The sequence below is a fragment of the Sinocyclocheilus anshuiensis genome, unplaced genomic scaffold (assembly GCF_001515605.1).
Source record: "Sinocyclocheilus anshuiensis isolate Anshui unplaced genomic scaffold, SAMN03320099.WGS_v1.1 scaffold1016, whole genome shotgun sequence".
Taxonomy (NCBI): Eukaryota; Metazoa; Chordata; class Actinopteri; order Cypriniformes; family Cyprinidae; genus Sinocyclocheilus; species Sinocyclocheilus anshuiensis.
The window spans coordinates 415533-427998 of record NW_015552618.1 but is presented as its reverse complement, the minus strand read 5'-3'; the positions used below and the strand labels follow the sequence as shown (position 1 = coordinate 427998).

The 12466-nt window shown below is 37.8% G+C and overlaps 1 protein-coding gene across 4 annotated transcripts in view; it reads left to right on the top strand.

Annotated features, from left to right (window-relative positions):
- The window catches only part of gramd4a (GRAM domain containing 4a), a 64111-nt gene that overhangs the window by 11773 nt on the left and 39872 nt on the right, over positions 1–12466 (top strand). For 3 of the 4 annotated variants that reach the window (XM_016457426.1, XM_016457425.1, XM_016457427.1), the window contains exon 3: positions 6958–7066. In XM_016457426.1, coding sequence (XP_016312912.1) covers positions 6958–7066 — 109 coding nt within the window. Of the gene's footprint in view, positions 1–6676; positions 6873–6957; positions 7067–12466 lie in introns of those variants that run through there. The other variant, XM_016457428.1, reaches the window with a different exon arrangement.

The following is a 12466-nucleotide window of genomic DNA, read 5'->3' as shown; positions in this document are numbered from 1 at the left end:
GCCATCTGAAAGCCCGTGATGATAATTTTCTGCTGATTACAGAACCGGCATTACTATCAAAATGCGCATGACAATCGCATTCGATTAATCGTGCAGCCCTAGCTGTTACTCATATTATTTTTGTGTTGCTGTCTGCTCTAGCTCCCTCCCTCCCTGTACAATAAGTTAATGTGAATATCCATCTCTGCAATTTTTTTTAATGTAACTTTACAATCGATATTGATGTCCTTTAGCACAGTATTCTGAATGGTAATAATAATGGGGTGCTACTGAGCCTAACAGATACTAGCAGTTTAATACTCAATTAGGTTAATAAAGACAAAGCTATCTAGTGTATTTACAGATGAAACTGACCTGCACTTGAAGCCCTGAACAGGTCAGTGATGTTGCTACATTTCACTGCTTCTTCTGTCCGCTTTCTCTCTTTCATCGAGTCCCGCGCATCGGTTCTGTTCGGAATCGTTTGACGGAAGTGCGGAACAGACGTGAGCCGATTCGTGTAGCGCAGTGCTGCCAGTCAAGACTAACCGATTTATGATTTATTATCGATTTATTATCGAATGAAAAAAATCGGAAATAATCACTTTGATAAATTGAGAAGGCATACATATAAAATAATAATAATAATAATAATAATAATAATAATAGCTAAAAAAAGCCCCCGATGGCCAGTCCGGGCCTGTCTTGAGGTGAGGGGTTGTTGAATTATTAGAAAATAATGCAGAGGTGGTGATTCGGTTGTGATGTGATTACTTTATGCATGACAATACATTTCACTGCTTCTTCTGGCCGCTTCTTCTTTCATCGAGTCCCGCGCATCGGTTCTGTTCGGAATCGTTTGACGGAAGCGCGGAACACACGTGAGCCGATTCGTGTAGAGCAGCGCTGCCAGTCAAGACAAACCGATTTTTGATTTATTATCGAATTAAAAAACTGGAAATGATCACTTGGTACATTGAGAAGGTATAAATATAAAATATTAATAATAATAATAATAATAATAATAATAACAAAACAAAAAAACAGGGCAGCAGGCCAAATCAGCCACCAGGCCACCGGGAATTCTCCCAGTGCTCCCGATGGCCAGTCCGGGCCTGTTACACAGTTTAATACTCAACATGAGAGAATGGGAACAGGGCTATTTATATCAAACAATACAGGTCACATGACAAGAACCAACCAATGAGAGACAAGACACATGACAAAGACAACCAATAAGAACATGACACATGAACCAGAGAACCAATCAGAACATGACACATAGACTAGGCAGGAATACATAAAGGCAAGGGAAGCATGACACCAACAGGGACCATGACTAAACTCCAAATAAAAGACATGAAAACATGAACATAAAAACAAAACCCACATTACAGGTGGATGGAAACCGCTAATGTTGACTGTTTCTTGTTTTCTTTCACATTGAAATGTGCCATTATATTAAAATGTAACGTATTTGGATTTATTTCGATTTTAAAGCATTGTTATATAGAACATTTATTGAGATTACAGGTTAGCATGCGATTGTCAGTTTATATCCAAATGTTCCCAAGGTTCCATGCATCCATGCACTGGTGTTGTTTGCTTTTCCATTTCTAATTGATTAGACAATTTTCATCTGACGGACTTATTAAACAATCACTTGCACTGAAGGAGGAACCATATCTAGGCACCAGAATATCATAGAGGTTTGAGGGTGGCCTCTTTTGACTTGGGTCAGTAAGAAATCACCTAGGAACCAGCCAGAATACCCTAGCAACACAATAACAACAAGTAACCCAGATCATCTTAGCAACGATATATGCAACTATTACAGAAATCTATTAGGCTACACTAATACTTCACTACTACTCTCTACTACTCTACTACACTTCGCTTAAAATTGTTTCCAATTTAATTGATATGAAAAATGAGAATATCATAAAAACTACTTGCAATTTGTATTCTTTCTTTCCTCATTTCCTCACAAGTTTCCATTGTATTTATTGCACATTTTCATACCGAATAAAAAAAAATGGTATGAAGCTCAGTTTTTTAATGCAGCTTTTGAAAAATGTATTCACACATTCTGGTGTTTCCATTCAGAATTTGTATGCAATATTCCAAAATTTGAATTTAAATATGTTTTTAAAGTCTTTTTAAGTTAAGTCTTTAAATTAAGTCTTTCCTCAGACTGTTTAATGCTGCTCAGAGGTGGCATAAAACGTTTTGTCTTGTCCATAAGGCTCAGATTTTAAAAATGAGTGGGGTGATGTGAAAATGGTTTCCACAGACCTTGAGGTCCATCCTACATAATTGTGTTTTGGCAAATAAAATATTTTGAAGAGCTAAAAAGCAGTATACTTCTGCGATGGCTTTAGGAAGTGTGTAACCTAACTTTGTGCACACACTAAAAAGCTGACCAGTCTTGCCACTCTGTTTGCATGTGTTTGCATTGGTAATTTCCTGCATCGCGGGCAGCTTTAGTGTTGAATGCAACAGCCTGCTAACAGAGATGACGTTTAGACAGCAGTGAGGAGTGAGTCATCGCTCACATGCTGATCCAAATAGCTCTGGCGCACACATACAAACACAGACACACATGGAGCCAACATAACTCTTGTCCGATAGTTTATATCCATGCACTTGTAAATCCATGTAGTTTAGACTGTGTCATTGCAGCACTTTTAACTTTTAGATTCATGCACTGATGAGTCCCTGAAGGCTGAAGGTAATGAGATCAGTTTTTCACACAAGCAGGGGTTTGATTGACTGATTATCTCGTTTATAAGAGCCAGTTGTCTTACAGTCTCTCTGCTGGAAACTGCCGCTTTCATGCTCTACTGATAAACCTTCTGACATATTCTGTTTCAGGACACTTTGTTTTGTGTCGCAGAGGTGCAAGATGCAGATTACAGTAGATAGTTGGAAATCAAGAATTTACCGTTCTTTTTAAATTGTATTTAAAACTGGAGTATGCCACTTTGTTGGCATACTCACATTAGTCTCGTGTAGCCAGACCTTCAGACTGACAGCAGAAGGTCTGGGAACCTTGGCATATTTGAATGGCTAAGGCCCGCCCAAGTGGCCATATGACTAACAAGTAAAGCAACCAATCATGTTTCGTTTTGTGCCACGTCATGTTTAGAGGCATGGAAATGTCCCCACAATAACAGACTGGTGTGTATAACTCTTTCTATGCCACAAACTTTAAATATTTCACATACTTTTTAAAATCCAGCATTTAGTTGATCCTTATAAATGGTCATCAGAATCAGAATCAGAATGAGCTTTATTGCCAGTTATGCTTTCACATACGAGGAATTTGTTTTCATGACGGAAGCTTCCGCAGTGCAACACAATGACAGCGACAGTACAAAAACACAGATAATAAAAGAAGAATAAAAAAATAAAAAACAGAACAAGTAAATAAGAAATAAAAATATATAAGTTTCGTCACAGGTGTAAACACAATGTCTGTCATTCTTTCATGAGGGGGTCACGGCATCACGGGTTGGGGTTATTTTTGGATAAGCAAGAAACAAAGAAAAAAATTAAAGCACAGAGAATGACAATGCCGTGAAGGGTTTTTGATATAATTTTATGTGTATGTATCTATAATCTCTAACGTTTCGGTCCGAAACGTTTGTGTCTTTTCCCATCAGTAATGAATGTAAAATAAAGCGAAAAAAGAACACTGTTACTCGTGAGTGCGGATCATAATTTCCTATACTAAGTAACTTAATAGATTGACGCACCAAAATAAAAAGATCAAGTAACGGAAGCAAACGGCGTTGTTAATGTGTATGTATCTTAAATGCAGGGAGACGTGAAAGAGGAATCATTCACGCGCTGTCTAAAACACGACTCTATGCTTGTGCACGCCGAGTGTGTGCAAGAACAGCATGCGAGTAATGAAGTTATCTTTCATTTCGTTTAGTTTCGTCTTGTGGTTTAGCTAATTAACCTGCAAATCAGATGTGTGCCGAACAGTGGGGTCTGTTCTGTACGAATCACGGATCAACTGCACTCCATTTAACCCCTAAGAACAATCTTTCATTTACTAATTTAACATGAAATAGTCAAATTGCTACTCCATATCAATCGCATACAACGAAAATACAGAATAATTAGAACAATCATTACCGCGCAATAAATAATATACTGTAGTGTCATATTGTCAAGGATTCATCACAGTCACTTCAGTCACCATCCAGGATAATTACCCGATCACAGTCACCTGAGTTCTGATCACCCGCACATAAGCCTATCTATACACATTTTTCCCAGAACATTCTTGTGACCCGGTAGCAATTCTTCCATGGCCCAGTAGTGGGTCGTGACCCGGTGGTTGGGGACCTCTGCGTTAAAGAAAGCGACATGGAAATCCTGTATAATTCAACCAATCTACAATCTATAATATTGCCAGCAGCCATATCACCCTGCAGCCCAAGGGTCAGGGAAGACTGATTGCCCACTGAAGAATATAGTGATGGGGACACTATACTGTCAAAAAGCACCGTCCTCTAAAGCAGCGCAGCATGGCCTCGCCCCCTCCTCTCCACCTGTAGCTGGTGTGTGGTGAGCGCACTGCACCGTTGTCCTGTGGCTGCCGTCGCATCATCTAGGTGGATGCTGCACACTGGTGGTGGTTGAGGAGATTCTCCCCTTCTGTGTAAAGCACTTTGAGTGCCCAGAAAAGTGCTATATAAATATATGGAATTATTATTATAATTATTATTATAATCCAATGATGTCTTTTAAACCCCTGAAGTGTTTCCAATTTTGTGTACGATATGCATCAGATGTTCAGCCAGCAGTCTGTGGGCGTGACATTTGAGGCTGAGACTATCATCAGAATAGCCGGGTTTCCATCCAAAGTTGCGAATTTAACTTATGCGCAAAATTGGAATATCGCATAAAACATTTGCGAACAAGCACCATTTCCATCCAACGAGTCAAAGAGAACAAAATTGTCACTTCCTGATAATCTGGCACTATAAATCACTAATAAAAGTAGGAGAATATACTGAATATAATAATTTTCATATATAATAAATTACCTGTGCCTCAGAGCAAGCAGACGAAACACAATGAATGCGGTCATTGCTTTCGGAGGTGGATGCTGCTGTTTGGGAACGCAGTCGTGTAAGACATTTCTGGTAGGCAATTAAACAGAGATACTTTGATGACAGACTTTGCTCGGGCATTTCCGAATGGCCATAACAACATTTCAGATGCTGTGGAATGATATCGGTCCATATGTTTTGCTGCCCCATAGCACAAAGTCACATGACTTTTTTGATGCGCTTGTAGGAATTTATTCACAAAATGCATTTCCATCTCCCATTATTTGCATTAACCCTTTTTCGCACAAGTCAAAAACCAGCTCAAGCGAGCGTAAAAACTTTTTGTCGAATTAAGGGATTTTTATTTGAAATTTGGCTTTTCCATCACTCATTTCTCATGCGATACTTCAAAATGCGCATTAAAATAGCGTGATGGAAACATAGCTGTTGACTACGATTACATGTACAGTATATCGATATATGATTCGGAATTTGGCGGTATTCTGATTGATACTGATTCATGAGTAACACTTTACAATAAGTATCCCATTAGTTAACATTAGTTAATGCATTAAGTAAGGAATAATTGACTACAGTCCATTTAATTATTTGGAAATATGCACACTTGAGGTGGTGATGCAGCCATTGTTTATTTAGCATTATTTTCTAATAATTCAACGGACTGGAGTCAACTTGTTGGAGTTTTAACTTCTTGTTATTTGCTCAGATCCTGTCGTTGTGGGTTTTGGTTCTTTTGCCGTTGTAAGCTGTAAGGACCTTTGAAATAGCTGAAATCATTTGGTGAAGTGTTATGGACGTGTAATGCGGTTGAGCCCTGCCTGGAACTACTTAAGCCGTGTGTTTCCCTGAAAATAATTGCACACCTTAGAATGTTCGTCAACCAATCAGATTCAAGCATTCAAAGACCTTCCTGGAACTACTTTAGTCATGCGTTTCCCTGAAAATAACTGCACACCTTAGAATGTTCGTCAACCAATCAGATTCAAGCATTCAACAGCCCCGTAGTTTAATTAGCATTATTATGCTATTATGTATGATGTTTTAAGAGTTCCTGTGGCTCCACTGTGATTGGTCACATGACATTTATGGCGCACGTGATTGGCTCATAAAAACCTGTAGCCCAGGGCTGCTTAAGTACATTGTAGACCCATTGAAACCAATGGAGCTACGATCAACTTATACGATGCTTTTGGGAAACGCAGCCCAGAACTAAGCGCCCATGATCAAGCTACTTTGTTGCTTAAATTCTTATTTTTTTTTTAACTTTTTTTCTCATTGCCTTCATTTCTCTTCCACGTGCATCCCTAATTTGCTATCACATTTTCTATTTCCCCTACTGTTGCTTATGTGTTTATGTATGTGTCTCATCAGCTTGGGTGTAATTCTGCTGCAAATTGCGTGAAGCAAGCATTTTACCGTCAGAGCTTTAATGCTATGACACCAAACGTGTGTGTGTGTGTGTGTGTGTGTCAGAGAAGAGAGCATGCCTGCACTGTCAGTCGCATTGGCCTCTTAAAGAGATAGCTCTGCTTTTCTGTCTCTCTCTGCAGTGCCGCCCTCTCTCCTAATCTCTCACTCACCTACTTTCTCTGTCTCTCTCTCACTGCGGCTCGTCTTTCTGCAGATCTTGCGTTCTTTCAGCCTGTGTGTGTGTGCGGGGCGGGATGGAGTCAGAGCAGGTTCATGTCGTGCTATCAGTGAGTCAGAATATTACAGTCTACGTTTGTCATTGAGACCGGCCTCCAGTTTGAGGCTTATCTAACTAAAACAGGAGGAAGACACCATAGAGAGGACTGGTATTCTGTAAGTCACAGCTTGGAGAGACTATAGTTTGTGTGTGGTTTGTTTTAGGTTCTTATCTGTCAATAACCCTGTGTGTTTTTTCTAGGCTGGTTTGGGGACTTTGTCTGTCATGCAAGACCTGAGGAGTGAATCGGAACGTCTCAATGAGGTCAAGGGCCATTTGGAAATTGCCTTACTGGAGAAACACTTCCTACGTAAGTACTGGAGGGATGTCTGTGCTTGTATTCTGTGTATGCTATATGGAATATAAAGCTGAACAAAAGTTGGGATGCCCTTTATGTATATGTACAGCATTTCATTCATACCTACAGGTTATGCAGTAGTAATAGTGGGTCCAGCATGCGTTGTATACCATGTCAAAAATTTACAGCGGTATGATACAATACTTTTCAATACCTGACCCAAATGACAATGTGCTGAGAAGTTTAATAGTAGCACTATAGCATACTTCCACAGTTTATTTTAATTTGTATGATTTATGAAGCCTTTACTATAATGACCATTATTCTAAAAAATACTTCTGGCCAGGGTGAAAAATTAATTAAAAGTACAAAAAACTGATACTGGAAATGACAAAAAAATGCACTTGATATTTAACAGTTTGTGGGGAAAAAATGCCACCATACTGAATTCCTTAAGGTTGGTTTTATAATGCTTGATATATTTCATGACATTTTATTCTAGGGCTGTCTTTTTTTAAAAAAGATTTGTTCAGAATTTCATTTAATTAATTCACTAGAGCTTTTGTCCTAAATTGATGAGATTTTCATGGATGAAAAATACCTTCATAAAAATGTCCCTGAAATTCTGTTTCAGAGGTCAAACATTTTATATAAACATTCATTACATACACAATTCTTACATTAGTTCTAACTCTGTATTCTTATTGGATGAGCCATACTTAAAGCCACTGTAAAATAGCCGATATATGAGTTTTGAAGAAGAATTTTCTTTATTATAAATATTGTGTTTCAATTTAAATCCAGGGCTCAGTAATGATTCAACACTTTTGTTTGTTCTCGAAGGTCTCAGTGCGTTCTCATGTAGGTAAACTATGTTAGATGTTATAGTCTTCAGTTTTGTGAATGGCCACAATTTTTTCTCTGTATCTTGACAGTGGGATTGTATTTATGTAGTTGGTTTAATGAAAGAGACACACTCATGTGGTCATTTTACCACATTGTTTAAGGCTTGTTCACACAAACAAACACAATTGGTGCAAACTAATTACAATTTTTACCCATTTTAGACTGCTTAGCCTGATCACCCTGAGTGTGTGTATGTGTGTGAGCTAATAATCTTTTAGATACTTGTGTATGGATGTTGTTATGAGTGAGCATTTGCTATCTTTTTATGCGACGGAATGTCAGCACTATGATAGTAAAGCTTAAAACACCTACATTAGGTACAAAATGTGCTTGCTGTAGTTCCCATGAGAAAAACTGCTTCCTAACGGAACTAAATAATGTCTTCGTTAAAGGAATAGTTCAGCCAAAAATTAAGCTTGTCATGTTAATCCGACTTTATTCTGCTGAAGAAATAGAAACCGAAGCTTTTTCAACTTTATAAAAAGATGTAAAAAAGCAGCATAAAATATGATAAAAGTCATCCACACGACTACATAGAAAGCCTTCTGAAGTCTTCATTGTGAGGAACAAACCAAATTCAACGTATTATCACTGATAAACAGTGAACTGCTGAAAACTGAATCTGATTCAGAAAATGTATCTGTTTTGTGAACTGGATCAACTGATTCACTGAAGAGATCCGACTGCATGATTCATTCACAAATAGGACATCACTTCTCTCATGAATGGCTAAAGAGAGCTTAGACTGTTCTCAGTATTTTCAGTGAATAATGACTGAAACATTTTGTATGGCTTCTGAAGACTTTAGTACATGACTCACATGGACTACTTCATTTATTGCTTTTATGCCATTTTTGAAGCGTGAAAGCATATATGGAAGACACATACTGAGAAAATATATACCTTGGCTAGAATATCCTTTGATTTGCTCTGGATTAAAAAAAAATACATCTGCCAAATGCATAAAATGTTAAATGCAATGTGTCTGTAAGAATTAGAGGTATAGACAATATAATTAGCTCAGTGTAAAAACAATAGATATCAAGTCAAGTCAAGTCACCTTTATTTATATAGCGCTTTTAACAATACAGATTGTGTCAAAGCAACTGTACAGCATTAATTAGGAAAATAGTGTGTCAATAATGCAAAGTGATAATAGTAAACTCATTTTTCAGTTAAAGGCAGTTCATCATTGAATTCAGTGATGTCATCATCCAGCTCAGTTCAGTTTAAATAGTATCTGTGCAATCAAGTCAACGATATCGCTGGAAATTAAGTGTCCCCAACTAAGCAAGCCAGAGGCGACAGCGGCAAGGAACCAAAACTCCATTGGTGACAGAATGGAGAAAAAACCTTGGGAGAAACCAGGCTCAGTCGGGGGGCCAGTTCTCCTCTGGCCAGATGAAACCAGCAGTTCAATTCCAGGCTGCAGCAAAGTCACATTGTGCAGAGGACTCAACTGACTCCTGTGGTCTTGTCCCGGTGGCCGTCTGAGACAAGTTCTTTACTGGGGATCTGTGTCTGGGGCTCATCTAGTTGTCCTGGTCTCTGCTGACTTTCAGGGCTGTAGAGGTCCTCTCTAGGTGCTGATCCACCATCTGGTCTGGATACGTACTGGATCCGGGTGACTGCAGTGACCATCTGATCTGGATACAGACTGGATCTGGTGGCTGCAGTGACCTCGGAATAAGAGAGAAAACAGACTAATATTAGCGTAGATGCCATTCTTCTAGTGATGTAGCAAGTACATCGGGTGTTATGGAAAGTAAGCAGTAAGCATATCAATAAGCAGTTTCTTCCATGACAGTAAAGACAATTAAAACATGCGTGTGTGGGGGGATATGATCATTGTGTCCATCACAGCGACAGTAAACACTGGAATGACATATGAACAGCAACTGAAGGTCATTAGTGAACAACACACAATCAGCTGTTATATAACCCTAAGCGTGCCACTGTCAGCAGACTCCCACACGCAGGAGAACCCACACATGAGCTCTGCAGAGGGAGTGAGACAGCACACACAAGCTACAGGAAAATGAATGGGAGAGAGATATAAAATATGAAGCAGGAAAAGGATTACCGAGGAAAACTGCTAGAGCATCAGGTGAAGCAGAATTATAGTCATGTCTGTGAGCTCTGATGTGTTTCCTTTCAGAGATGTAGCACACATATGTGAATGGGAGAATTTTGAATGCTAGAAATTACAGCGTGGTAGAACTTTGTAGTTGTTATGAATGGAAGTCTTGTCAAACAATCTAGAGTTTGTTCACTCTTGAACATGCATGACATTTGCTGGACCAGATCACAGCTTTTATGTGATTTGTGCCAAAGATTTTTATGAAAGCATTATTACTAGAGGCCGATACCATTCTTGTTGTTGCCGATTAATCGGCATGATAACCCATTGCTTTTGCGGGTTGCATCCAACCTAGTTATCATTATTGGTATAATCCACTATTGGTTGACCTCTAATTATTATGCAATTTTATTACAGATTTGATATATTTATTGAACTGTATCTTGTACTGAATCTTGATCAAAATTTTGGGAGATTTTGTTGATTCTCCATTTAACATAAGAGCTGTATCTGCTTGACTGGAACGTCTACAAACTGAAAAGAGCATGTATCTTTTCAGTTCACGCATTCCCTGGGAATTGAACCCATGACTTTGGCATTGTCCTTCTCTACTGCTTGAGCTACAGGATGTAATAAGATACCTGATAACAACAATAGGTCTTCTGAAGTAAGACTTGGCATGACATGTCTAAAGCCAACTTTTTTAAAAATTGAACCCAAGTTTGAATTGAATTGAACATGATTGAGATTTAAGCGTTTCAGAGGACAAGATTTTCTGTGCGTAATGACTTAAATATTGGACTGTTCATCACACAAAGCTATCGCCTCTTGAAATATAGAGTCCTATGGGCTGCATTTACAATGCTTTTACAGTGCTTTTCTGTCCTTTTTGGAGTTTCACATTGCAAATCACCACTATCCAAAATGACTTACATTTCCTGGAAGTTGAACCCATGATCTTGCTGTTACGAGCACCATTATCAATCAGTTAGGCTACAGATATTATTGATGGGAGTGTGTGTGGAACAGACGCTGAGTTTGACCCTCTGCTGACATCAATTCCCACATATGACTGAGAGTCTATTTTAAGTGTGTGTGTGTGTTTATCCCGTGTGTCCCGGGAGTCTTATAGCTCTGACCCATTTAACACAGCATTACCAGTCATCGCTGAGTAGTTGTGCTGACATCACAAACATTTCCTGTTACACTTTTGTCTTCAGTATTGTTTCAGTATTTTTCTAGAACTTAGATATATACACAAGTTTATATATAATAATATTTGATAATTGTGAATTTCCTTTTTTTTTTTGAAGGGGGATTATGGCTTCATTTGTTGCATTATATTCAAACAGAATTAGTCCATAAAATGTCTACAAGTTCAATTTATTTGTAGATACATTTTTTCTTATTTTTGTATGATAAATAATAAATGATGTCATTAATTTCTAAGGCCTATACTCAAAATATTACTATACATTATTCACATGTATCTAACTTAATACTGTAATTGAAACTATTAACATATTGCAATTGTAGCTGCTAGCCTGCTACCATACATTCATGCCTTTCAAACACATAATAACATAAAGATAACCAGTGCTTGGTGAACTTTTCATGCTTGAAGATATGTAAGATGGCATTCAAAATGCAAAATGTACACACTATCTAACAAATATATCATTAATAACTAATGTAGTTTTGTTGAATGATGTACTTTTCTCAGTATCAAGTAACACTTGCTTAATATTAGACATATGTATGAGGAAAATAATTCTGTATTTTGAGTTTACAAGCTACAGTCTGTGTACTACAGTGAGGTTATAGAATAAGAACCACAAGTCTGAGACCACTAATAAAGAAGGTTTCTATTTTTTTTCTAATGTAGTACATTTTATACATCTTATATTATCAACAGTATTCATGAATTTCAGAAGGTCTCATTATTTATTATGTATCACAAATTTCCTTTTTTGATTAGTGACCTACAAAGAGGTTTACATTACGTTTTGGTTCTTCGATTCAATGTGGTGTCAGACTTTTGAACCTCACTTTATATATGATGGTTTTCTGATGTGATTTATAGACATTGAGTCATGGCAGCATGTGTGTGTGTCTGCTGTAATGTCATAGTTCTATGTCCATTAGGGTTAAGTAATGAGATTAGGAGATAAAAAAGTTAATCGCCTTCTCTCTGGCAGCACATACCGAACACAAACAAAACCCACACATGAAAATGCTGACTCAACCATATAAATCAGACATATTTCAGTTTAAGCTATATTATTTGAAAATTGACTACATTTAAGCTGAATGCTAAGATTCAGAGTTGACATATTTATCAGAACTGCACACTGTTTAGATTTATGTACTTGTTTTAAAGTGCACGGAAGCTCAAATGTCTGGGACACAAAGAAAATCCAACCATG